The sequence below is a fragment of the Oncorhynchus masou genome, chromosome 29 (genome assembly GCF_036934945.1).
Source record: "Oncorhynchus masou masou isolate Uvic2021 chromosome 29, UVic_Omas_1.1, whole genome shotgun sequence".
NCBI classification, from domain to species: Eukaryota; Metazoa; Chordata; class Actinopteri; order Salmoniformes; family Salmonidae; genus Oncorhynchus; species Oncorhynchus masou.
In genome coordinates, this window is record NC_088240.1 from 75,495,437 (window position 1) to 75,522,092 (window position 26,656).

At 42.0% G+C, this 26,656-nt stretch overlaps 1 protein-coding gene and 1 pseudogene across 4 annotated transcripts in view; one reads left to right on the top strand and one right to left on the bottom strand.

Annotated features, from left to right (window-relative positions):
- Positions 1 to 2,883: 2,883 nt before the first annotated feature.
- On the top strand, positions 2,884 to 7,732 carry LOC135519756 (NXPE family member 3-like; annotated as a pseudogene).
- Positions 7,733 to 9,312: 1,580 nt separating this feature from the next.
- The window catches only part of LOC135520559 (glutamate receptor ionotropic, kainate 5-like), a 172,906-nt gene continuing 155,562 nt past the window's right edge, over positions 9,313 to 26,656 (bottom strand). For 3 of the 4 annotated variants that reach the window (XM_064946204.1, XM_064946202.1, XM_064946201.1), the window contains 9 exons: positions 17,660 to 17,863; positions 16,742 to 16,855; positions 16,258 to 16,367; positions 15,633 to 15,806; positions 15,117 to 15,282; positions 14,006 to 14,231; positions 13,498 to 13,626; positions 12,975 to 13,141; positions 9,313 to 11,762 (listed from right to left, as the gene is read on the bottom strand). In XM_064946204.1, coding sequence (XP_064802276.1) covers positions 11,136 to 11,762; positions 12,975 to 13,141; positions 13,498 to 13,626; positions 14,006 to 14,231; positions 15,117 to 15,282; positions 15,633 to 15,806; positions 16,258 to 16,367; positions 16,742 to 16,855; positions 17,660 to 17,863 — 1,917 coding nt within the window. In that variant the 3' untranslated portion in view covers positions 9,313 to 11,135. The remainder of the gene's footprint in view (positions 11,763 to 12,974; positions 13,142 to 13,497; positions 13,627 to 14,005; positions 14,232 to 15,116; positions 15,283 to 15,632; positions 15,807 to 16,257; positions 16,368 to 16,741; positions 16,856 to 17,659; positions 17,864 to 26,656) is intronic. The other variant, XM_064946205.1, reaches the window with a different exon arrangement.

Here is a 26,656-nt window from a genome sequence, read left to right on the forward strand (position 1 = left end):
TAGACCTATCCAAGGCCTTTGACACTCAACCATGCCCTACTCATTCAAAGGTTGTCTGAAATGGGCCTGGACCAGGCGTCTTGCAATTGGTTTGGGAACTATCTGCCAGACAGGATACAATATTTGCTTTCTGATGGTATCAAGTTACCTTGATATTACTAAAGGTGTCCTGAATTGGTCCGTTTTGGGATCTGTCTAAGATATGTGGAATTGTTTTAAGAAGGTCATACCAAGAATCACTTTGCTATTTGATTTTGAGTTTTAAGACTCAGTATCAAAAAATATCAATATCAAGTATCAAAATATCAAAAATATCAATATCAAGTATCAAAAAATATGTTTTTAATGATTTGATGAAAATGTATTTTTGGCCTTAATGCTATTAGCACATACATACACATTGAATAACAGATTCACCACATCGAACAACAGATAGTCCCCCAAAAAATCTAAAGGAAGTTTGTTCTAAAGTGTCTGTCCTATAGCTTAGAGATATAAAAAAGAAAATTAAGCATTTTCAAAAAAAAATACAATTTAATTTGGCCAAAGGAAATGGCTAAACAGAATGACAAAAAAATGACCAAAAAATGACAAAAATAGGCTAATGTTATTTATTTTACAACAGACCTATCTTAAACTAAATTTGGAGCACAAAATTAAAAAGACAGATCCAATTTTATTTAACCAATGAAATTGTCTCAATAGAATTAAAAACAGGTTTTGCATATTTTAAAAAACTGGTTTCGATTAATAAATAGGCTTAGAATAATAACAATGATGTACAATAATGATAAAACAAATTATTATGAATGAATGTAAGTTCCAAAATGGCCTCCTACCTGAACAGTAGCCTGCATTTGGCCTTGACAATGTTCTTCTCATCTTCCACTAAAATATTACAACGCGTATTAAATTCCCCTTGTAGTCTTTTCACAATAGGCATACTCTTTTTCCTCAAATTTTTGTTTTACTCAACAGTGGCCTAGGCCAAGGCTGCTTGCTCTCTTGCTCTCTCTCCTCAGCATCAGGCTCATGTGCCTGCAAGGTGTGAGAGAATGGTTTTGAAGAGCGAATTTGGCGTGTAGGCTGGGATAGACAGCCTCTCCTGGGCCATTTTGTCTCCTACAATTTTATTTATTGGCTTTTCATTTTTTATTGGCCAAAAGCTGCAATTACCAGCTAAGTATTTTAACCTAAGTACTTTACAGCACTGCTTGTTGCAGACGAAAGTATATGTGTAAATATGTAGTGCACATAAAAATAACTTGATTTTAAATTCCCATGTGCTGAATAAAAAATACAAGTTATATGGGTTTCCATGACATTTTCAACTCTAGGCCTACTGATGGTTTTGTCACACAAAGAATTGCGTAGGTATAACGAATGTGCCCACTTTGGTATTGGCATATGTGCTCTATCCAACAGCTTGCAGATACAGTACAGGTATAGCCTACTACATAATGAGATTATTATGGACAAAAGTGCTAGATAATTTTTATCTGTCAAATGGCAGCCAAGCATCAATCATCATGTCACCAGAATAAGACCTTCCACATTTATTTAAAGGAATATAAATCTCATCGCTGTGCACTTTCACCACTCTGTGAAGTTAATCATAACTTATTTAATCTGTAGCCTAATAACCTGCATGCTTTCATGATGTAGTGACATACAATTTCCAACATGTAGGGTACTTTACTGCATAAAAAGTTTGAATGGAAACCTGCTTAATGTCAAGCCATTTTGAGGATGCTGCAATTATATTTTAGATGAATGTGCGTATGCCTACAGGAGACTATTGATGTAGCCTAATCAGATTAAAACATTGTGACTGGTTGTGTTTATGCCACATATAAAATGTAATACCTTGTAAAGTTAAATGATAAATATTTAGGCAATATTGAGCGTTATGTTCTAGGAGAGGAGGCGTGTGTTAAGCTTTTCCGAATAACTGGCTCAGCCTGGAACAGATGTGGCCAAATTATTATAGGAAGATTTGGGAGAATGATGATCTGAAACAGACAGCACTTTCAGTATCAGAAGTAAAAATGCAGCCAGACTGGCCTGCTACTCTGCCTCCTAGACCTTATAAACTGTCCAGAGTCCAGATCCACAACTGATACAAATGGAATGAAACATTCCAATCGCAGGGCTTTTGCGCCATTATTCAAATGACATTTGCACTGCAGCCTAGAGTATAATTTTGTTCTCACTTAAAAACAATAATGCAATTATTCATTGCATTATGGGGTTGTTGGCTACTATAGTCTCGTTAGGATAATTGTATTGTCCCTAAACAAGATCAATAGGGGAGCTTTGTGTTTCAATTCTTCACTGTTCTTTCATGTGTAATGATGCACCTGGCCTCTCAGCTGCAGATCAGTTATTCCTATTTGTTCTTCTCGATTCATATTTAAAATTGATGCATCTTTGAATGCTTTTATGTGTGGTATGATTGCTAGCTAGCCTATTGCAGATATAAACAAACGATCCAACTACCACTATTGTCACTATGAACTATAGACTGTTAGACCGCAGACTATTCTGGCCTGTGGTATATTAAATGTTAGCACATGTAAAAGCATAATGCATAAGGGACGTACCAAAACCCGTTCATATAGGGGAGGCTCATGCAAGAAGATGAGGAAATTTGACTAGGGTTGAATAAATTATATAGTAAAGCTTGCAAAAGAGCCAATGTTAACCAGGGGGAAAAATGCACTACCTTCCCCTGTGCCCAATAAAAAAACACAAAACCCTCCCCAAAGCAAAAAGAAAGACATTTGACAATCCTCCGCTATTTTGGACCACCCCTCCCCCCAGTAAATTGTGATCTGTCCCTTACCAGCTTCTTTGTGTCAACATCAGGCTGACTGACAGAGGATGGCCTCGTTGTGGAGGAGCCTGTCCAGATATATCTGTATCTTCTTCCTGCTGGCCCTGTCAGGCCTCTTCTTCCTGTTCAGAAACATTAACATTCTGGAGGTAGGGTACAGCCATCTGGCCTAATATGAACCAATCTCACATTGCTTCTATCACCCTCTCCCCCTCATCAGGGGAGCTACAATTGGGCGTCACTAGCTGCTCTTATCAACGTGGGTGTATTTACATGCACTAGTGTTGCTTTTAATTATATTGGGTGGCACAAAAACAGTCCACAGGAAGCCATAAGTTAAATACAATTCCATTTCAAATTACTGTGCTGGGTGGCAGGAAACTTGATCATTATGAAGGTTGGAATTTGAGTCAAAATATCTAAAGGATCGTATTATTAAACAGACTTTCCAAATGTGGGTCTGTTGTAGACCCACTTCCTCTCTGTCCACATATGGTGCACGTGAAGGACCTTTATTTTGACATGAGGTAAGCAGAGGAAGTCGCTCTACATCAGACCCATGCCCTTCAGTCAGCAGATCAATATCACTGATTGAAATTATTCATCTGTAGCCTCAGCACCTCAGGTTTATATCACAGTTGAATGAACTAGCTAACAAAAAGATGGGAGATATTTGACGGGCATGCTTCATTTCAAACTATGCAGATAGCTCTGAAGACCAACATGTAGGGTACTGAACATCCGAACATACCTTTGAACCTTCTTTAGCTTATGTAGCAGATAACTGAAAAATATACCAAAATACATTCATACACCAAAACAAGGTTACTCTAAAGTACAAAATAAACAATAAAAATAGAAATTGCAAACGAAAAGAAATAGCTGTCACTTTGTGCAAAGATTCTCAATTAACTTGATCTTGTAACCTTGGTAGAGGAAAAAAAAACATCAAGAAAATGATCAACATTTACCAATGAGATCAGATGTGACCAGAAGCCGCTGTGCAATATTGAAACGACAATATAAGGGAAATGATCAAACGGTCAAATGTGGTGATGTGATGATCTGTGTATAGAGATGTAAAAGGCTGCTAAACCAGATGGGAGTCTGGCTGATAAGCAACGTCAAAGGCAGTCGCAAGGAGGTTGGGTGTGTCTCATAATGATCAAAGGTCTTGCCCATCGGCACAGTAAGTTGGAATGGAATTGTATTTAACTTCTGGCTTCTGTGGACTGTTTTTATGCTAGTGTATGTAAATACACCCACGTTGATAAGAGCAACTAGGGCGTCACGAAAACAGTAGGTTTTTAGATGCTACACTTGATGCATAGATTTTGCCAGCATCCGCAGAATGCAAGCCACTTTATCAAGTGTTCTTGGGTGTGAGTCGTGCGTCAAATACGAGTACAAACTCGTAATTTTACACTGAACAGCGCAAGCCTCTCACAGAGCTGTGCTGCTTATGTCCAGGTTTCATTGAAATTAATGGAAGCGTCACAAGCTCTGCAAAAGTTAGTGTCCAGTGTAGCATGCCTGTTCGTGACCTCTCCTCTTTACTCAGCAGAAGCTCAACTGCCAAGCAGTGTCAATGTTCTACCAGCACCAAAGCAGCGTCAACTCAGGTTTCCTCCCACAGGGCCCTTCTCCGGAGTTACTGTAGCCAGGAGCCCTCACCGGAGGAGATAATCACCTGGCCACAGCCTTAGCCCCATTCGGTGAATGTGTCCCTGAACCAGACCAGTGACCCTGCACACAGGCTTTTTGTAATCCTGCCAGCAGGGGGCAGGAGAGAGTTGCACGTGGGGGACTAGTTGGAGGCTCTGGTCCATATGCATGACTTCCAGGGGCGTCCCAAAAGCTATGGTGGAGACTTCTTGCTGGCCCGCTGCATTCCTCCAAGTTGGGAGCAGGCATTGCAGGACAGGTGTTGGACCACAGGAATGGGACCTACTCTGCCTACTGCCATTTTCCCATTACTATGGCAGGGGTCTGCAAGGGTGGAGATGACCCTGGTCCATTCTAGAGAGGCAATTCACATTCTACAATGGATACGAGAGGAACGGCCCGAACAGATTCCCTTTCAGTGTCTGTTCCGCTCTGGAAAACTGTTCCAAACAACTGTATGTAACCTGTGTCTGCCGACAAACCAGAAGCCGCTGTGCAATTTCACAGACCCCCACACAGGGTAGCCCTGGTACTGCTACAAGCCCAAGCTGCTGAGTTGTGATACACGGATCAACCACGCCAGGGGACCCTACAGTATGTGAACCATCTGCCCGTGAACAAGGAGGCATTGCTCTTTCAGAGGTTAGTGAGTTTTACAGTATGTAAGTGAATGAGTTTAGAAATGTGAAATGTATTCTCAGACTTTGTTTCCAATGTATCAGATTGCTTGCTGCAATGTGTTTATTTAACATTGAAATATGATTAATTCTCCACTTTTTCTCTGTGGTGTAAACATCAAAGTTCCCATTCATCCTTCAGGGTCTGACAGTGTCATTGTGCTGCCTGGGAAAAAAGGTAAGAGAGCAAGGAGATACCACAGTACAACTATGATTATCTTTTTAACACTAGCTTGCCAGCTTACGAACTGCTCAGCTCTGCTTTGTGGCTGTATCATTCAACCCTTGAGATTTTCTTGGTGTTCAGGACAGTATTCAAGCCAACCACTGCATCTACAGTAATGTAAGGTGGGAAAGCACCTATATTGCCTGTAAAGTGATGATGCTAGCTGGTACAAGATGCTTGCTTTTCTCTTTCAGACAAAGCAGACATGGAGAGAAGCAGCATGAAGACAGTCTACCAGGATCACTCCTTCCGGGTATTACTTCCAAGGGTCATAGCGAGTGCTGGGTGGTGGTGTGATGGGCCAGTTTAACATCTCATCTGCCACTCAGTGTCTGAAGAGCAAGGTGGTGTACATGTACAGAGACTATACTGTCAGACAGTGGTTTGAGTACCTCAACACCTTAGTACCAGGTGAGTCCTGTGGCATATTTCACTCTCTGCTGCCTCAGGTGCTTTCTAACGCTCTCCTCTGTCTGTCCAACTTCCAACTCTCACTTCCTCTTTATGACAGACCTGAAGGAGTTCAACCTTTACAGTCCTAAGAATATGGGGCCCTTCATGGCAGTGGACAGCACCCACAACATCCTGCTGAAATACCATTGTCACGGTCCTCCAATCCGCTTCAACACTGTCATCGCCAGTGAGATGCGCTATGTAGCTAATGAGCTGGAAGGCCTGACAGGCAGGTTAAACACTGTGGTGATTATTAGTGTATGGTCCCATTTCAGCACCTTCCCTGTGCAGCTCTACATTCGCCGACGAGGCCACATTCGGCGGGCGGTGGTGCGGCTTCTGGACCGGGCTTTGGGGACCCTGGTGGTGTTGCGCTCGGCCAACTTCCAGGCCCTGGACCCGAAAGTGAGCCTGTACAATAGTGACTGGTTCTCAGTGCAGCTGGATGGGGTGCTCAGGGCAATGTTCAGGTGGTCTGGATGTTTTGCTGATAGATACCTGGGAGATGACCCTTGCCCACCACCTCCCCCATTCCCTCCACCCACCTTCTATCATCATCAAGAACATGATAGACATTATCCTCTCATGTCTGCCCATAGTAGAGCTAGCATATTAAGATAGATTTATGTCAGAATTCTCTATCATTCAACACCTACTATATACAATATTCAACAAATTCCTAGAAATGCCCAATTCTGCATACCATACATGTACATTATGTGCGCTTCCAATGACATAGACTGACCAAATGAATCCAGGTTAAAGCTATATCTCTTATTGATGTCACTTGTTAAATCCACTTCAATAAGTGTAGGTGAAGGGGGGGAGGCGGGTTAAATAAGGATGTTTAAGCCGTGATACAATTGAGACATGGACTGTGTATGTGTGGGAAAGACACAAGATTTCAGTGCCTTTGAATGGGGTATGGCAAAACCACCTCAGATCCTGTAACCGTTCACATTTCTCTTATTCTTGCTACGGAGCACAAAACTCCCATTTTCAAACAGAGTTTGAATGTCACATTTATGTCCTTGTGACATTATGTGTGTACATTTTGATAAAACACTCAATTGAACAGTTGGATCACATGCTGCACATCTACTCTCTAACTAAACTAAATCATGAAAAAATTCCAATAGTATATGTTTATTGTGGGTTTTCATAAAAATGATTTATTGGATGGTGACATGTTGCCTGAGTTGGGATGGGGGGAATGGGACGAGGATTGGGGGTGGAAGCCCACCACTTTTTGATTGTTCTCCTTTATATGCAAAACTCCATAAACCTCCAATTATCTGTTTATCTGTATTAGTGCTGAGCGATTAGTGCTTTTTGAGGTTGGTTCAGTTTCAGTTAGATAAATGAAAGATTATCACGATTTTCAATTTTAGTTTTTAAACATTAAAAGCATTATGAAATAATGACATTAAAATTATTGTATTTTTTAACAGAAATTCCAAGGCCAAAAATAATGAACATCTATTGCCAAAACATTGAAAATATTCCATTGTTTCTGTCAGGTCCACATTGGGTAGACATCAATTGAAAAATAGGAAATTACTATGAAATAATAAAATATTTCAGTTGGTTATATTACTAGTATATATTTGATGACTACAGTATATTGTTTTTCATTACTTAAAGTCATCATCTCGTCTCTGCTCAGGCTATGTTAGCTCCAGAGCTGAAATCAATTTACTACTTCTTCAAAATAGATAAATCACACTTTCACCAACTTTCTCTATCCCTCTAGTCATTGCGTTGTGTCCATTCCACTCTCATGTGATCTGTGTGTATCTGACAGCTCCCGAGTGGCACAGCGGTCTAAGGCACTGCATCTCAGTGCAAGAGGTGTCACCACAGTCCCTGGTTTGAATCCAGGCTTTGTCACATCCGGCCGTGATTGGGAGTCCTGTAGGGCAGTTCACAATTATCCCAGTGTTGTCTGGGTTTGGCCGGGGTAGGTTGTCATTGTAAATAACAATTTGTTCTTAACTGACTTGCCTAGTAAAATAAAGATATCATAACATGCTTAAAACTGTAAGTCTCTGTCAGTTTCCATGAGATAGTGACAGTCAAAATTGGCTATATTGTACAAATTCATGAAAACAAAAAATATATTTTATTTTTATTTTTATTTATTTTAAATTTTTGTCTTGATTTAAGGTGAGGGTTAGGCAAAAGGTTAGCAGTGTGGTTAAGGTTTAAAGTAACATTTTATGAAGATAAATTGTAGACATAGGTAGGGTCTATGATGCAGTGGTAGTGGCAACTAGTATCAGGTCTCTGTTTGAGCCAGAAACAGCAAGTGCAATGGATTAGGTTCATTGTAGTTAATTATCACGTTTCTGCACTGAACAAGGTTGAATATTTGCTTAATGAAAACTACAACTCCCTTCAACCCTACGTCCCACATAATTCTTGATTTGATTTCTCTCGGGCGTGATTTTATTTCCCTCTAAAGAACTAACTAAATGTTATTCAAGTAATTGAACAGACGTCAGTCAATTAGTTGTTTGATAAACAACATTTTAGCACTAATCTACCTTAAACATTTGACATACTTTTTTGTATGGTTATCTCTTATAAACGTTAGAAAGGGGGAGGTGCCCACAAGTCTCAGGTTTTTTTTCTTCTTACCTCTCCTGCATATGCTATTTTCATTCTACTTTTAAACTCTCATCATATTGTAAATAAAAAAATACACATTTCAAAACAAGTTCACATTTTTTGTTAAGCTTACATTGTTGCCCCTCCCTGTTGCACACAGTAAGCTTGGCTGGTTTAAGATGAACTCATCAAACCTGTTACATTGTCAACTTTTATGGTCATTTTTCTTCTTTTAACCTCTGGAGATAAAACATGTTTGTTATGAAGTTGAACATGTGCTCTTTATGACAGAATTTTAAAATGAAGTGCAATCAATAGCTATTACACTACCCAAAAGACACTATCAGTGGAACGACCCAGCTAAGATGGATGCCACAAAAAGAATTAGGTGCTCAGCCTGAAACTGAGAAACATAGACAAAAAGACAAATTGTCAGACACACACTTTAACACTGCAGGAACAGACGATACATCATGCCAGCTTGGACAGCTAGAATATTTATTTTTTATTCCAAACGACTTTGCGTGTCTAGGATTTAACATCAGGTGGTTGCTATGGAGAGGACGTACCCGTCACCCCTCACCTCTATCAACCCACCGCTGCCCACCCTCCACCCATCTCCCCAAAACAGCAGCATCCTCCTATAGATCCGTACTTCAATAGGAATAATAATAATACAAATTGAATCATAATATTCAACTTTTAATAATCCATTTAGCACTAGTATAGAAATATGAAAAAATTACAGAGAACTGAAAAGTTAACAAAAACGATTTGTTTGTTTTGTTGAGTAAACTCTCTCCCCTCACAGACACCCCTCTGATTCACTTTGCCCCCCCCCCCGACATTGTTATGCGTCCCAGTACTCAAAAGTCTTCCTTTTCTTGTCTCTTTTCCCTCTTCACCACTGATAGGTGAAAAGACCGGTTTAGAGATGCACCAGTGCTTTCACCTGTCTATCCCTGTAAGATCAATTGTTATGTAGGAAAGAAGACGAGGAAAGGAGGCCAATGAAGTGTATTGGAAGAAAGCCATCCAATGGTTTCACTGCATTGAGTTGAGACTAGAGTGGTGACCTATGCAGATGTGTGTGTCTGGCTCACTGATGAGGGTCCAAGAGAAGAACACAGAAATAATGATGTATTTCTTAGGTTACATGGTTATGTCTGTCAGTGTGTGTGTATGATGATCTGTGGTGAGGCAGCAGAAAGCCTCTGAAAGTCTTGAACCCTGTAACATTATTCCCCGTCATACTTTTATAACATTAAACCATGACCTCAGTCTCCTCCATAGTCATTGTGTGGCTATTAGTTATTAAAGGGGAATAATTACCAGAACTAAAGCTCCACAGGCTGTAATGAGAGGGCTCAGGGTGGTGTGGAGCTCTGTGTGGAGCTCTGTGTGGAGCTCTGTGTGGAGCTCTGTGTGGAGCTCTGTGTGGAGCTCTGTGTGGAGCTCTGTGTGGAGCTCTGTGTGGAGCTCTGTGTGGAGCTCTGTGTGGAGCTCTGTGTGGAGCTCTGGCAGGCGTCTGTGCTGCAGACAGCCAGTTCAACGTGATGTAGAGCAGGGAAGCTTTAGTCCCAGCCTCCCGGCAGCAGAGCCAAGCCCCCAGCAAGATGCTGCCCAGAATTACCAGATCAGGAAAAATCTCATTAAAGAAGTAGTTCAATTAGGGATTTGTCATTCTAATACAGTCCTCCTTTATCTCTCTGTTGCGTTCCTATTTTTTCTCTTACTCCTCTATCTTACTCCATCGCTCTCTCCTCTTCCTTTCTCTGTCTGTGCTATGAATAGAGGTAAAGAGGAGAAAATGCTTGGCAAGTATTCTCCAGGATAACAAGTCATTTCACATCGCAAAGCCTCTGATTATCATATACTTGGTATGATCATTTGTTCCTCTCACTTGCTGTAAGGACAGACCTCTACGCGCGTGCACACACACACACATTATATTATGCATATCTGACTTTGTTACAACTAATTTCCAGCCAAATCTGCTTTCTTCAAAGTCGTTTCAAAAGCAGCTACGGGGTCCCCAGAGGAACAAAACACCTACTCCACACAGTAAACCTCAGGGGAGTGTTGTCTTCATAGTGTGTCGTGATCCACCACATTAGTCACATATATCGTCTTTATTTTTCTGTAACTTCCACTTAGAACAATGGCAACCAAACGACAAAGACAACAACGAAAAAATCTGGAAAATCATATAATTCTCTGAGTCAGTTTTAAAGTCTTCTGTTGTTGTATGTTACATAGACTAAAGGTCCTCCAGGATCAATGTGGACTCCTCCTTCAGTGGTCACTGTCCAGAGAGGAAGAGCTGGACGCTGTAGGTGAGTCTGTGGTACCATGGAAAGGGAAAGACTGTGAAAAGTGAACAGACTGGGCTAACATCAGACCCAGCTGGGCAGCGCGCTGGAGAGCAAAGGAAGTCTCTCCGTCTTTCTCCTCCTGCATGGGTGTGTCTTTTGGTATCTGTGCAAATATATCCTTTCCATTGCTTCATCACACATCTCACAACGTCTTTGAGCCCTCTAATTCTCTCTCTCTCTTTCTCCCTCCTTCTCTCCCTGTAGTTCCCTCCTGGAGTCCAATGTACAGAGGGTCAGAGAATAGTGTCACTGAGCAGCTCAAAACAACTCCAGACCCTCCTAGATCGTCATTCTTAGTCCTGCTTCCCCAGAAGGTCTGTGTCAGTGCTGCTCTGTGGGGGTGGTATAGGTAGGCAGGGTGCAGGGGTGCTGTGGGGGAGCCGCCGGGGGCTGGACCCCCCTCCCCCCTCGCTGTCTGTGTTGGAGGAGGAGGGGGGAGGAGGAGGGGGCAGGCGCGGCAGGGGTGCAGATGAGGGGGGGATCCTTGTGGACCCCATCCCTGACCTCAGGCTCTGGATCCTCCTGCACTCCTGGCAGATCCTGACATGCGTGCAGCTGCGAGGGAGCGCCACGGGGACCTGTGGCTGGGGCAGGTGAGGAGGGGTGGTGTTGGCCCCCAGAGGGTCCTCCAGGAGTCGCTGAGGCCCGGGGCCCATGTCTGAGGGACCTCCCCCAGCCCCTACACCCCCTCCTGGCCCCCCTGCTCCCCCAGTCAGGGGTCCCGAGCCGCTGTAGAGCTTGCCGTTGCTGAGGCGCATCTCCCGTACGAGGCGGAGGGGCCGCTGGGTCCCCAGGGCGATGCGGGTGGGGTGGCGGAGGGCCGCAGAGTTGCCCAGGGGGCGGCGACGACGGGAACGGGAACTCTTCTTACAGGAGACGGCGTTTCGGAACTCTGTGATCATCTCCTGACAGACAGACACCTGGGAGAACAGAGGAGAGGGACGACGGGAAGGGGAGCATAGGGAGAGATAGGGGGTCACAAAAGCAAAGTAGACAGACGGGGGGGAAAAGAGGGAAGGCAAAGGGAAAGAGATAGAGGGGGAGAGTAGGAAAGTGGGGGGAAGAAAGAGGGGAAGCAAAAAAGAGAAGGGAAACAAGGTGGAGGTGGAGTAAAAGAGATGGTAGGAGGAGAGGAGAACCGAATGAGGGTTATAGAAAGGTAGAAATGGGGGGTGGCAATGAAAGTGGTGATGAGGGGAGATGTAGAGATGGATAGAGGTTGGAGAATATCCAAAGAGCAGAGAGAGTTAATACAATCCACACAAATGACCAACTGAACAGAACAAATTGTGTTCATTATATATAATATATAATGGTACATAATGAACTATGAACAAACAGGCAGGCCCGCAAACTGAGGTGTATGTAGACAAACAACACACCCAAACAGACACACACACCTCTAACATTCCAACAGCATCACACACTTGCAAAAAAGTTCCAACAAAATGCACCAAGGACACATAGACATTATGGAATATTCTAATCTAAAAAATCATAACAATGATGAATAATACTCTTACACAAACAGAAACAGTATTCATTATCAGAAAACAGACACTGATTGACAGAATGACATTTGTGGCAGACACACAGAGATGAGTGATCCAAGAATGGAAACGAAGAGTACCAGCATGTGAGGCATGTAAAAGAAGATAGATCATGACATTTAATGCCAGGGAAATCATTACACACTGCTTCTTAAGCAAATATTGGCATCACAATATTGGCTTATCCATACCCTGTACTAAACATGAACACTTTCTGATCACAGTCAAAATACCGCGATCACACACCAACGCTAGTACTATAGCATGCCAACACAAGTACGTTCACACAACATCACAACATGTGACTGGACCCTGATCTGCTTACAAGAGAAATCTGTCCTGCTTCATTTGAGGTTCAGTTGTAAAATAGCAACCCTCATCATCCATGCATACATAGCAAACCCAACAGTGAAACACATAGACTAGACACACTGATTAACATACACACACACAAATGGTGCAAGAAGCAGCCCGACGAACACATATTCAAACACACACAGTTCCAGAGGCGGCCCAACAAACACACACACTGCACGACAGAGGATGGGGAGTCAGGGTTGGTGTGTTGCCATGGGGACCTACTGGGGTGGGTCTGTGGTGTCGGCGAGGGCAGGAGTGAGGGCGTACCTCGTCTGTCTCTGAAGAGCAGCGCGTCGACCACACAAACTCCATGATGGCCACGAACACAGCGATGATGAGGCCACAGATCAACACCACGAAGATACCCCCAATGTTCTCCATGCCCAGACCTGTGGAGGAGAGACATGATGGTTAATGAACACACACATACAGTACCACCACTATGCCCCTGATATGACACAAGAACAGTTACACACACAATACAGTACCACCACTATGCCCCTGATTTAACACAAGAACAGTTACACACACATACAGTACCACCACTATGCCCCTGATATGACACAAGAACAGTTACACACACATACAGTACCACCACTATGCCCCTGATATGACACAAGAACAGTTACACACACAATACCACAGACCCTGGTAATCTCCCATCTTACAGCACATTCAGACCACTCACAGACATTAGTTGAGATACAAAGCTGCAAAGACACTGGAAACAGAGTAGTGTACTGACCCTTGGCTCTGTGGTCCTCCTCTTTAGGGCACTGTCCTCCCTCCCACCACCTCCTCTTCAGGATCTCCAGCCTGTTGTTCTCCTGCAGGTGCAGGATGGCCATAGTGATCTCCTCTCTGAACGGAGAGCCTGGGAGGACGAAAGGAAAAAGGTATGAGGGGATTAAAGATGAAGAGGAATTAAAAAGATTGTGGTCTCCTCCCCTTCTCATCCAGATGTTGTGGGTTGTACCACTCCCCTGTCTCCCATCCTCCCTCTATTTCACCACCATTTTCACACAATCTCTTCTCTCTTTCCCATCTCTCCTTTCTCCCCCATACCACCTTCCATCCCTCTGACCACATACCTACCTCCCTCCCTCCAATCCCTCTCCCCCATACCACCTTCCATCCCTCTGACCACATACCTCCCTCCCTCCAATCCTCTTTCCCCCATACCTCCCTCCCCCATCATTTTCTCTCCCCATACCTCCATCCCTCTCTCCCCCATACCTCCATCCCTCTCTCACCCAGTGGCATGCCGATGCCGTAGCCCTTGGTGTCCAGCAGACCACCTATCTGGGTGAGGTTACAGTTGAGTTTGCGGTAGTACTCATTCATGGTGCTCTCCAGGAGGAAGGCATATTTAGAGTTGACCACGCGGGCAATGCCCTCCTCCGTGCTCTTCACAAACACACTGGGCTGCTTGGAGTGCATGTAGTTCCACATGCGCTGGTAGGTCTGGTAGCGCGAGTTCTGGAGGGAGAAAGGAAGTAGGGAGGGAGAAAGGAGGAAATGGAGGAAGGTTGGGGGTGGAGGAAAGAGATGGGGAGGTAGGAAAGGGAAAGGAGGGGAAGGGAGGGGGGAGAAGGGATAGAGACAGAAGGGTAGGAAAAGATATATACTGTTTATATATATATATATACACATTTCCTCATATTTACTCATAATTAAACAGATGCATTATTCTTTATCCACATGCAGCTGAATCAAACGCCAGGGGGTAGTGTACGTACAATATGTCATGCTAAGGAACAGCATAGACACAGAGTCAAGGTAACAGCAACCTGTTAGATACAGTATTGTATATGCAACAAAACAGGTGAGATGTGGGTTGGATGTGAAGGACTCTTCGGTAGTGTGTACAGTTAAGAGGTGGAGAGAGGGATGATACAGCATCAAGGGAGGTCTGGGTAAGCACAATGAACATACACACAATAAAGATACACAAACAAACACTCACACTCTAACCCCACACACACACACACCTAAACATTTACTCACAAACACACATGCACAATCAAGCACACAGTCCAAATGCACTGACAAACACAGATGCCAACACAGATGCCAGCAGCTCTTATATAAGCAAACACTGACACTCAGCCACTTAACACTAACAGCCATAAAGAACACAACAGGAGCTCAGAGACATGCCAGCAAATAGGGAAACAACTACACTCTCACACACACACACTGTGCTCAACCACATACCCACCTCACCATACACACACATACAAATAGGAGCGATCTGAGACATGTCGGCAAATACTAGAACAGCACACACACACACACCTCCCTACCAGGCATTCTCCATTCAAAGCTCTACATACGCCACCCATGGCCAGCGTCAAGCAGTACCATGAAGAAAGTCATGGTGCTCCCCCCATGGATAGTGCCATACTCGATGTTGGTCTGGTCGGCCAGGTCGTCAGGAGACTCGATGGGCACCTCCATCCTCTGGACGGTCAGGAAGGCTGCCAGGTTGGCCGTGTAGGAGGAGATGATGATCAGAGTAAACATCCACCTGGGAGAAGAGAGAGACAGAGTTAGAAAGAGTAAGAGAAGGAGAGGGGAGATAGAGAGAGGGAAAGAGAGGTAGGACTTAAGGGGAAAGAATGGGAGAAGTGACACCATCAGAGAGAGAGACAGAGAGAGAGAGAGAGAGAGAGAGAGAGAGAGAGAGAGAGAGAGAGAAATACAGAGAGAAAGAATAAGAGAGAGACAGAGAGAGAAAGTCAGAGAAAATAGAGTTTGACAGAATCCCAGACAGGGAGAGAAATGAGAGAGGAGAGGGCGACAGAGAGACATTTACTCGGACTGAGACATACAGACTGATACATACTTACCCACCCATCTACACACACACAGACTTACCAGACCCCTGAGACGCAGCGTGTGGACAGGGCACGGGGCATGATCTCAGAGCCCTGCTGCATGAAGCCTCCTACAGGGAACCACAGGCTGTTCCCTAGGGTGTACTGGTTTTCCAGCATGTCCTTGTGCCCCTGCAGACATGGGTGGGGGTTGTACCACTCATAGGGACTTAACCTGGAAGTAGGAGAGGAGGAGAACACTCTTAGAAGAAAGGGTTCTATAAGGGCTATTTGGCTGTCCCCATAGGAGAACCCTTTTTGGTTTCAGGTAGAACCCTTTTGGGTTTCAGGTAGAACCCTCTTCTACATGAAACCCAAACGGGTTCTACCTGGAACCAAAAATGGTTCTTCAAAGGGTACTTCTACAACGACAGCCGAAGAACCCTTTTAGGTTCTAGATAGCACCTTTTTTCTAAGAGTGTAGAGGAGAGAAAGGAGCATAATGACTTCTGTACACAACATATGTCTATCTCAACCAAGGCATTTTCATTCGGTGTGTATATAAGCTACAATAACTCATTATTACTCAATTGTGTCAACCAAAATGCATAAACAATCCCAGAGTTCCTCACTAGTTTCCTGTTCCTGTTGCCCTGGGTTACTGTGGTGCTCTTTCATGCACTTACCTTGCAGCCAGGAAGAGCACACAGCTGACAGCCAGGTAGGCAAGCAGCATGAAGAGCCAAACAGCCGGAGAGAAGGGGTCCAGGAAGGAGAAATACCCCGGCTTCCTCCCCTAAAACAGTGACAAGAGAGAGAGAGATAGGACAGGGTGGAGTGGCCCTATTACATTACATTACATAGCTGTCATGTAGTTCCTCTTTCAATCACAGAGGAACAGTGTTCTTCCCTGCAACTGTACAGCACATCATCTCTGCAATTTTAAACTGTTCATAATGCAACAAATGTAAGCCTCCGAGAGTTGAACGGTAAACGTGTGCGATGTACAACCATGAACTCTATAAGACCTATCCATTCTAACTTTCAGAATCAGATATCCTCGATAGCCTCAAAGAAATGCATTGTCATGGCCCATAAAATAAACAGGATAGCACAAACAGCAGTGGGGGAAATCCAATACACCCAACTGCTCTGGTGTGTCTGCCTTACCAGGTGGACTCTGTACAAGATGCTGATTCCTAGCGTCATGAAGGGCTTGGAGAAGTCTATGACTTTCTCCCTCTCAGAGGTGATGGTAAAGCCTGCTACTGCCAAGTCTGCTTTCTGTAGGGGGGGGGGAGAAAGAAAGAAAGACAGAAAGACAGAAAGAAAGAAAGAAAGAAAGAAAGAAAGAAAGAAAGAAAGAAAGAAAGAAAGAAAGAAAGAAAGAAAGAAAGAAAGAAAGAAAGAAAGAAAGAAAGAGAGAAAGAGAGAGAGAGAGAGAGAGGGTCAGAAATAGATGACAACAAACCAACACTTCGAGTCCCCTGGATTGGAGATGCACCTATGAGCCAATGGCGTTCCCTCCACCCCATGGAGGGAGAAAAAAAATGTCTTCAGAGAGACAATAGAACCAGAGATCCACTGCAGCAGAACTGTTCCCTGGCTGTTCCATTTATGGAACCTCCTGTCAGACAGTCAAATTAAAGCCTAATTGATGAACATGGGATTAGTCTGGTTTAATCAGTGAGGAGAGCAGAGAGGGCAGAGAGAGTGGGGAGCAGGGCAGCACCATGGCAAGAGACATATGGGGACCACACTGTGGTAATTGAAGTATGCTGTGATCTAATTAAGCACACATAGTCTCTTATTAGTGTGTGTGTGTGTGCTTAACTATCCAAGAATGGTAAGACAAAACAGTTTGACCAACTGGGGACATTTTGTTAGTCCCCACATGGTCAAATGTTATTTCTAGGGGGTTTAGGGTTAAGGTTAGAATTAGAATTAGTGTCAGAATTTCTGTAGGTTTAGGGTTAGGAAATAGGGTTAGGTTTTCGGGTACCGGTTAGGTTTAGGGAAAATAAGATTTTGAATGGAACTGAATTGCTAGTCGTGACTGACTGACTGACTGACTGTCTGTCTGCTCACCCTGTTGATGAGCTCTCCCACCATGCCGGTCCAGGACCCGTTGGGTTCAGGTGCTCCATACAGCCCATCATCCACCAGTTTAATCCTGAAGGAGCACTTCAAGATGTCTGCCAGCTCTCTCAACATGTCCACACAGAAGCCCTCATACTGGTCATTCCTCTGGTACTCCTGGTAGTTCCCCTTACGCATCACATAGGGGCTCTCCTGCACAGAGAGGAAGGGGATAGTGAGGGGACAGAGGGATGCATGTCAACTCTGGCATTACTATGTGTAGGAGACTGATATGATTTACTAAAATGACCTTAGGATATACACTGAGTGAACAAAACATTAAGAATACTTTTCTAATACTAAGTTGCACCCCCTTTTGCCTTCAGAACCGCCTCTATTTGTCGGGGCTTAGACTCCACAAGGTGTCGAAAGCTTTCCACAGGGATTCTGGCCATGTTGACTCAATGCTCACCCACAGTTGTGTAAAGTTGACTGGACGTCCTTTGGGTGGTGGATCATTTTAGATACACATGGGAAACTGTTGAACATGAAAAACCAGCAGCGTTGCAGTTCTTGACAAACTCATACTGGTTCGCCTGGCTCCTACCATCATACCCCGTTCAAAAGCACTTAAGTCTTTTGTCTTGCCCATTCACCTCTGAACAGGACACATACACAATCCATGTCTCAATTGTCTCATGGTTTAAAAATCATTATTTGTCTCCTCCCCTTCATCTACGCTGACTGAAGCGGATTCACCTGGTCAATCTGTGTCATGGAAAGAGCATTCCTAATGTACACTCAGTGTATATGGTGATGACCAATCATATTAATCATAATAAAGGTTTTGACCTCACCAGTATAGTGGCCGTAATAAAGGTTTTGACCCCACCAGTATGGTGGTCATAATAAAGGTTTTGACCTCACCAGTATGGTGGTCATAAAGGTTTTGACCTTACCAGTATAGTGGTCATGATAAAGGTTTTGACCTCACCAGTATGGTGGTCATAAAGGTTTTGACCTTACCAGTATAGTGGTCATAATAAAGGTTTTGATCTCACCAGTATAGTGGTCATAATAAAGGTTTTGACCTCACCAGTATAGTGGTCATAATAAAGGTTTTTTACCTCACCAGTATAGTGGTCATAATAAAGGTTTTGATCTCACCAGTATAGTGGTCATAATAAAGGTATTGACCTCACCAGTATAGTGGTCATAATAAAGGTTTTGACCTCACCAGTATAGTGGTCATAATAAAGGTTTTGACCCCACCAGTATGGTGGTCATAATAAAGGTTTTGACCTCACCAGTATAGTGGTCATAACAAAGGTTTTGACCTCACCAGTGGAGTGGTCATAATAAAGGTTTTGACCTCACCAGTATGGTGGTCATAATAAAGGTTTTGATCTCACCAGTATAGTGGTCATAATAAAGGTTTTGACCCCACCAGTATGGTGGTCATAATAAAGGTTTTGACCTCACCAGTATAGTGATCATAATAAAGGTTTTGATCTCACCAGTATAGTGGTCATAATAAAGGTTTTGACCTCACCAGTAGAGTGGTCATAATAAAGGTTTTGAACCCACCAGTATAGTGGTCATAATAAAGGTTTTGACATCACCAGTATAGTGGCAATAATAAAGGTTTTGATCTCACGAGTATGGTGGTCATAATAAAGGTTTTTTACCTCACCAGTAGAGTGGTCATAATAAAGGTTTTGACCTCACCAGTATAGTGGTCATAATAAAGGTTTTTTAACTCACCAGTATAGTGATCATAATAAAGGTTTTGATCTCACCAGTATAGTGGTCATAATAAAGGTCTTGACCTCACCAGTATAGTGGTCATAATAAAGGTTTTGACGTCACCTGTATAGTGGTCATAATAAAGGTTTTTTACCTCACCAGTATAGTGGTCATAATAAAGGTTTGATCTCACCAGTATAGTGGTCATAATAAAGGTTTTTTACCTCACCAGTATGGTGGTAATAAAGGTTTTGACCTCACCAGTATAGTGGTCATAATAAAGGTTTTGACCTCACCAGTATAGTGGTCATAATAAAGGTTTTGATCTCACCAGTATAGTGGTCATAATAAAGGTTTTGACCTCACCAGTATAGTGGTCATAATAAAGGTTTTTTAACACACCAGTATAGTGATCATAATAAAGGTTTTGATCTCACCAGTATAGTGGTCATAATAAAGGTCTTGACCTCGCCAGTATAGTGGTCATAATAAAGGTTTTGACGTCACCTGTATAGTGGTCATAATAAAGGTTTTTTACCTCACCAGTATAGTGGTCATAATAAAGGTTTGATCTCACCAGTATAGTGGTCATAATAAAGGTTTTTTACCTCACCAGTATGGTGGTAATAAAGGTTTTGACCTCACCAGTATAGTGGTCATAATAAAGGTTTTGACCTCACCAGTATAGTGGTCATAATAAAGGTTTTGATCTCACCAGTATAGTGGTCATAATAAAGGTTTTGACCTCACCAGTATAGTGGATATAATAAAGGTTTTGATCTCACCAGTATAGTGATCATAATAAAGGTTTTGACCTCACCAGTATAGTGGTCATAATAAAGGTTTTTTACCTCACCAGTACAGTGGTCATAACAAAGGTTTTGATCTCACCAGTATAGTGGTCATAATAAAGGTTTTGATCTCACCAGTATAGTGGTCATAGTAAAGGTTTTGATCTCACCAGTATAGTGGTCATAATAAAGGTTTTGATCTCACCAGTATAGTGGTCATAATAAAGGTTTTGACCTCACCAGTATAGTGGTCATAATAAAGGTTTTTTACCTCACCAGTATAGTAGTCATAATAAAGGTTTTGATCTCACCAGTATAGTGGTCATAATAAAGGTATTGACCTCACCAGTAGAGTGGTCATAATAAATGTTTTGACCTCACCAGTATAGTGATCATAATAAAGGTTTTGACCCCACCAGTATGGTGGTAAAAATAAAGGTTTTGACCTCACCAGTAGAGTGGTCATAAAGGTTTTGTCCTCACCAGTATAGTGGTCATAATAAAGGTTTTGACCCCACCAATATAGTGGTCATAATAACGGTTTTGACCTCACCAGTATGGTGGTCATAATAAAGGTTTTGACCCCACCAGTATGGTGGTCATAATAACGGTTTTGACCTCACTAGTATAGTGGTCATAATAAAGGTTTTGACCTCACCAGTAGAGTGGTCATAATAAAGGTTTTGACCTCACCAGTATGGTGGTCATAATAAAGGTTTTGACCCCACCAGTATGGTGGTCATAATAACGGTTTTGACCTCACTAGTATAGTGGTCATAATAAAGGTTTTGACCTCACCAGTATAGTGATCATAATAAAGGTTTTGACCTCACCAGTATAGTGGCAATAATAAAGGATTTGACCCCACCAGTATGGTGGTCATAATAAAGGTTTTGACCTCACCAGTACGGTGGTCATAATAAATGGTTGGTCCTCAACAGTATGGTGGTCATAATCACGGTTTTGAGCTCACCAATATGGTGGTCATAATAAAGGTTTTGACATCACCAGTATGGTGGCCATAATAAAGGGTTTGACCTCACCAGTATGGTGGTCATAATAAAGGTTTTGACCTCACCAGTATTGTGATCATAATAAAGGTTTTGATCTAACCAGTATAGTGGTCATAATAAAGGTTTTGACCTCACCAGTAGAGTGGTCATAATTAAGGTTTTGACCCCACCAGTATAGTGGTCATAATAAAGGTTTTGACATCACCAGTATGGTGGCATTAATAAAGGTTTTGACCTCACCAGTATAGTGATCATAATAAAGGTTTTGACCTCACCAGTAGAGTGGTCATAATAAATGTTTTGACCTCACCAGTATTGTGGTCATAATAAAGGTTTTTTACCTCACCAGTATGGTGGTCATAATAAAGGTTTTGACATCACCAGTATGGTGGCATTAATAAAGGTTTTGACCTCACCAGTATAGTGATCATAATTAAGGTTTTGACCCCACCAGTATAGTGGTCATAATAAAGGTTTTGACATCACCAGTATGGTGGCATTAATAAAGGTTTTGACCTCACCAGTATAGTGATCATAATAAAGGTTTTGACCCCACCAGTATGGTGGTAAAAATAAAGGTTTTGACATAACCAGTAGAGTGGTCATAAAGGTTTTGTCCTCACCAGTATTGTGGTCATAATAAAGGTTTTGACCCCACCAATATAGTGGTCATAATAAAGGTTTTGACCTCACCAGTATGGTGGTCATAATAAAGGTTTTGACCCCACCAGTATGGTGGTCATAATAACGGTTTTGACCTCACCAGTATAGTGGTCATAATAAAGGTTTTGACCTCACCAGTAGAGTGGTCATAATAAAGGTTTTGACCTCACCAGTAGAGTGGTCATAAAGGTTTTGTCCTCACCAGTATTGTAGTCGTAATAAAGGTTTTGACCTCACCAGTATAGTGATCATAATAAAGGTTTTGACCTCACCAGTATATTGGCAATAATAAAGGATTTGACCCCACCAGTATGGTGGTCATAGTAGAGTGGTCATAAAGGTTTTGTCCTCACCAGTATTGTAGTCGTAATAAAGGTTTTGACCTCACCAGTATAGTGATCATAATAAAGGTTTTGACCTCACCAGTATAGTGGCAATAATAAAGGTTTTAACCCCACCAGTATGGTGGTCATAATAAAGGTTTTGACATCACCAGTATGGTGGCCATAATAAAGGGTTTGACCTCACCAGTATGGTGGTCATAATAAAGGTTTTGACCTCACCAGTATAGTGGTCATAATAAATGGTTGGTACTCACCAGTATGGTGGTCATAATCAAGGTTTTTACCTCACCAATATGGTGGCCATAATAAAGGTTTTGACCTCACCAGTATAGTGGTCATAATAAAGGTTTTTACCTCACCAGTATGGTGGTCATAATAAAGGTTTTGACCTCACCAGTAGAGTGGTCATAATAAAGGTTTTGACCTCACCAGTATAGTGGCAATAATAGAGGTTTTAACCCCACCAGTATGGTGGTCATAATAAAGGTTTTGACCTCACCAGTATGGTGGTCATAATAAAGGTTTTGATCTCACCAGTATAGTGGTCATAATAACGGTTTTGACCTCACCAGTATAGTGATCATAATAAAGGTTTTGACCTCACCAGTAGAGTGGTCATAATAAAGGTTTTGACCTCACCAGTATTGTGATCATAATAAAGGTTTTGATCTCACCAGTATAGTGGTCATAATAAAGGTTTTGACCTCACCAGTAGAGTGGTCATAATTAAGGTTTTGACCCCACCAGTATAGTGGTCATAATAAAGGTTTTGACATCACCAGTAGAGTGGTCATAATAAATGTTTTGACATCACCAGTATGGTGGCATTAATAAAGGTTTTGACCTCACCAGTATAGTGATCATAATAAAGGTTTTGACCTCACCAGTATAGTGGTCATAATAAAGGTTTTGACCTCACCAGTAGAGTGGTCATAATTAAGGTTTTGACCCCACCAGTAGAGTGGTCATAATTAAGGTTTTGACCCCACCAGTATAGTGGTCATAATAAAGATTTTGACATCACCAGTATGGTGGCATTAATAAAGGTTTTGACCTCACCAGTATAGTGATCATAATAAAGGTTTTGACCTCACCAGTAGAGTGGTCATAATAAATGTTTTGACCTCACCAGTATAGTGATCATAATAAAGGTTTTGACCTCACCAGTAGAGTGGTCATAATAAAGTTTTTTTTACCTCACCAGTATAGTGGTCATAATAAAGGTTTTTTACCTCACCAGTATAGTGGCAATAATAAAGGATTTGAAGCCACCAGTATGGTGGTCATAATAAAGGTTTTGACCTCACCAGTATTGTGATCATAATAAAGGTTTTGATCTCACCAGTAGAGTGGTCATAAAGGTTTTGTCCTCACCAGTATTGTGGTCATAATAAAGGTTTTGACCTCACCAATATAGTGGTCATAATAAAGGTTTTGACCTCACCAGTATGGTGGTCATAATAAAGGTTTTGACCCCACCAGTATGGTAGTCATAATAACGGTTTTGACCTCACCAGTATAGTGGTCATAATAAAGGTTTTGACCTCACCAGTAGAGTGGTCATAATAAAGGTTTTGACCTCACCAGTAGAGTGGTCATAAAGGTTTTGTCCTCACCAGTATTGTAGTCGTAATAAAGGTTTTGACCTCACCAGTATAGTGATCATAATAAAGGTTTTGACCTCACCAGTATATTGGCAATAATAAAGGATTTGACCCCACCAGTATGGTGGTCATAGTAGAGTGGTCATAAAGGTTTTGTCCTCACCAGTATTGTAGTCGTAATAAAGGTTTTGACCTCACCAGTATAGTGATCATAATAAAGGTTTTGACCTCACCAGTATAGTGGCAATAATAAAGGTTTTAACCCCACCAGTATGGTGGTCATAATAAAGGTTTTGACATCACCAGTATGGTGGCCATAATAAAGGGTTTGACCTCACCAGTATGGTGGTCATAATAAAGGTTTTGACCTCACCAGTATAGTGGTCATAATAAATGGTTGGTACTCACCAGTATGGTGGTCATAATCAAGGTTTTTACCTCACCAATATGGTGGCCATAATAAAGGTTTTGACCTCACCAGTATAGTGGTCATAATAAAGGTTTTTTACCTCACCAGTATGGTGGTCATAATAAAGGTTTTGACCTCACCAGTAGAGTGGTCATAATAAAGGTTTTGACATCACCAGTATAGTGGCAATAATAGAGGTTTTAACCCCACCAGTATGGTGGTCATAATAAAGGTTTTGACCTCACCAGTATGGTGGTCATAATAAAGGTTTTGATCTCACCAGTATAGTGGTCATAATAACGGTTTTGACCTCACCAGTATAGTGATCATAATAAAGGTTTTGACCTCACCAGTAGAGTGGTCATAATAAAGGTTTTGACCTCACCAGTATTGTGATCATAATAAAGGTTTTGATCTCACCAGTATAGTGGTCATAATAAAGGTTTTGACCTCACCAGTAGAGTGGTCATAATTAAGGTTTTGACCCCACCAGTATAGTGGTCATAATAAAGGTTTTGACATCACCAGTAGAGTGGTCATAATAAATGTTTTGACCTCACCAGTATAGTGATCGTAATAAAGGTTTTGACCCCACCAGTATGGTGGTAAAAATAAAGGTTTTGACCTCACCAGTAGAGTGGTCATAAAAGTTTTGTCCTCACCAGTATAGTGGTCATAATAAAGGTTTTGACCCCACCAATATAGTGGTCATAATAAAGGTTTTGACCTCACCAGTATGGTGGTCATAATAAAGGTTTTGACCCCACCAGTATGGTGGTCATAATAACGGTTTTGACCTCACTAGTATAGTGGTCATAATAAAGGTTTTGACCTCACCAGTAGAGTGGTCATAATAAAGGTTTTGACCTCACCAGTAGAGTGGTCATAAAGGTTTTGTCCTCACCAGTATTGTAGTCGTAATAAAGGTTTTGACCTCACCAGTATAGTGATCATAATAAAGGTTTTGACCTCACCAGTATATTGGCAATAATAAAGGATTTGACCCCACCAGTATGGTGGTCATAATAAAGGTTTTGACCTCACCAGTAGAGTGGTCATAAAGGTTTTGTCCTCACCAGTACTGTAGTCGTAATAAAGGTTTTGACCTCACCAGTATAGTGATCATAATAAAGGTTTTGACCTCACCAGTATAGTGGCAATAATAAAGGATTTGACCCCACCAGTATGGTGGTCATAATAAAGGTTTCGACCTCACCAGTACGGTGGTCATAATAAATGGTTGGTCCTCAACAGTATGGTGGTCATAATCACGGTTTTGAGCTCACCAATATGGTGGTCATAATAAAGGTTTTGACATCACCAGTATGGTGGCCATAATAAAGGGTTTGACCTCACCAGTATGGTGGTCATAATGAAGGTTTTGACCTCACCAGTATTGTGATCATAATAAAGGTTTTGATCTCACCAGTATAGTGGTCATAATAAAGGTTTTGACCTCACCAGTAGAGTGGTCATAATTAAGGTTTTGACCCCACCAGTATAGTGGTCATAATAAAGATTTTGACATCACCAGTATGGTGGCATTAATAAAGGTTTTGACCTCACCAGTATAGTGATCATAATAAAGGTTTTGACCTCACCAGTAGAGTGGTCATAATAAATGTTTTGACCTCACCAGTATAGTGATCATAATAAAGGTTTTGACCTCACCAGTAGAGTGGTCATAATAAAGTTTTTTTTACCTCACCAGTATAGTGGTCATAATAAAGGTTTTTTACCTCACCAGTATAGTGGCAATAATAAAGGATTTGAAGCCACCAGTATGGTGGTCATAATAAAGGTTTTGACCTCACCAGTATTGTGATCATAATAAAGGTTTTGATCTCACCAGTAGAGTGGTCATAAAGGTTTTGTCCTCACCAGTATTGTGGTCATAATAAAGGTTTTGACCTCACCAATATAGTGGTCATAATAAAGGTTTTGACCTCACCAGTATGGTGGTCATAATAAAGGTTTTGACCCCACCAGTATGGTGGTCATAATAACGGTTTTGACCTCACCAGTATAGTGGTCATAATAAAGGTTTTGACCTCACCAGTAGAGTGGTCATAATAAAGGTTTTGACCTCACCAGTAGAGTGGTCATAAAGGTTTTGTCCTCACCAGTATTGTAGTCGTAATAAAGGTTTTGACCTCACCAGTATAGTGATCATAATAAAGGTTTTGACCTCACCAGTATATTGGCAATAATAAAGGATTTGACCCCACCAGTATGGTGGTCATAGTAGAGTGGTCATAAAGGTTTTGTCCTCACCAGTATTGTAGTCGTAATAAAGGTTTTGACCTCACCAGTATAGTGATCATAATAAAGGTTTTGACCTCACCAGTATAGTGGCAATAATAAAGGTTTTAACCCCACCAGTATGGTGGTCATAATAAAGGTTTTGACCTCACCAGTATAGTGGTCATAATAAAG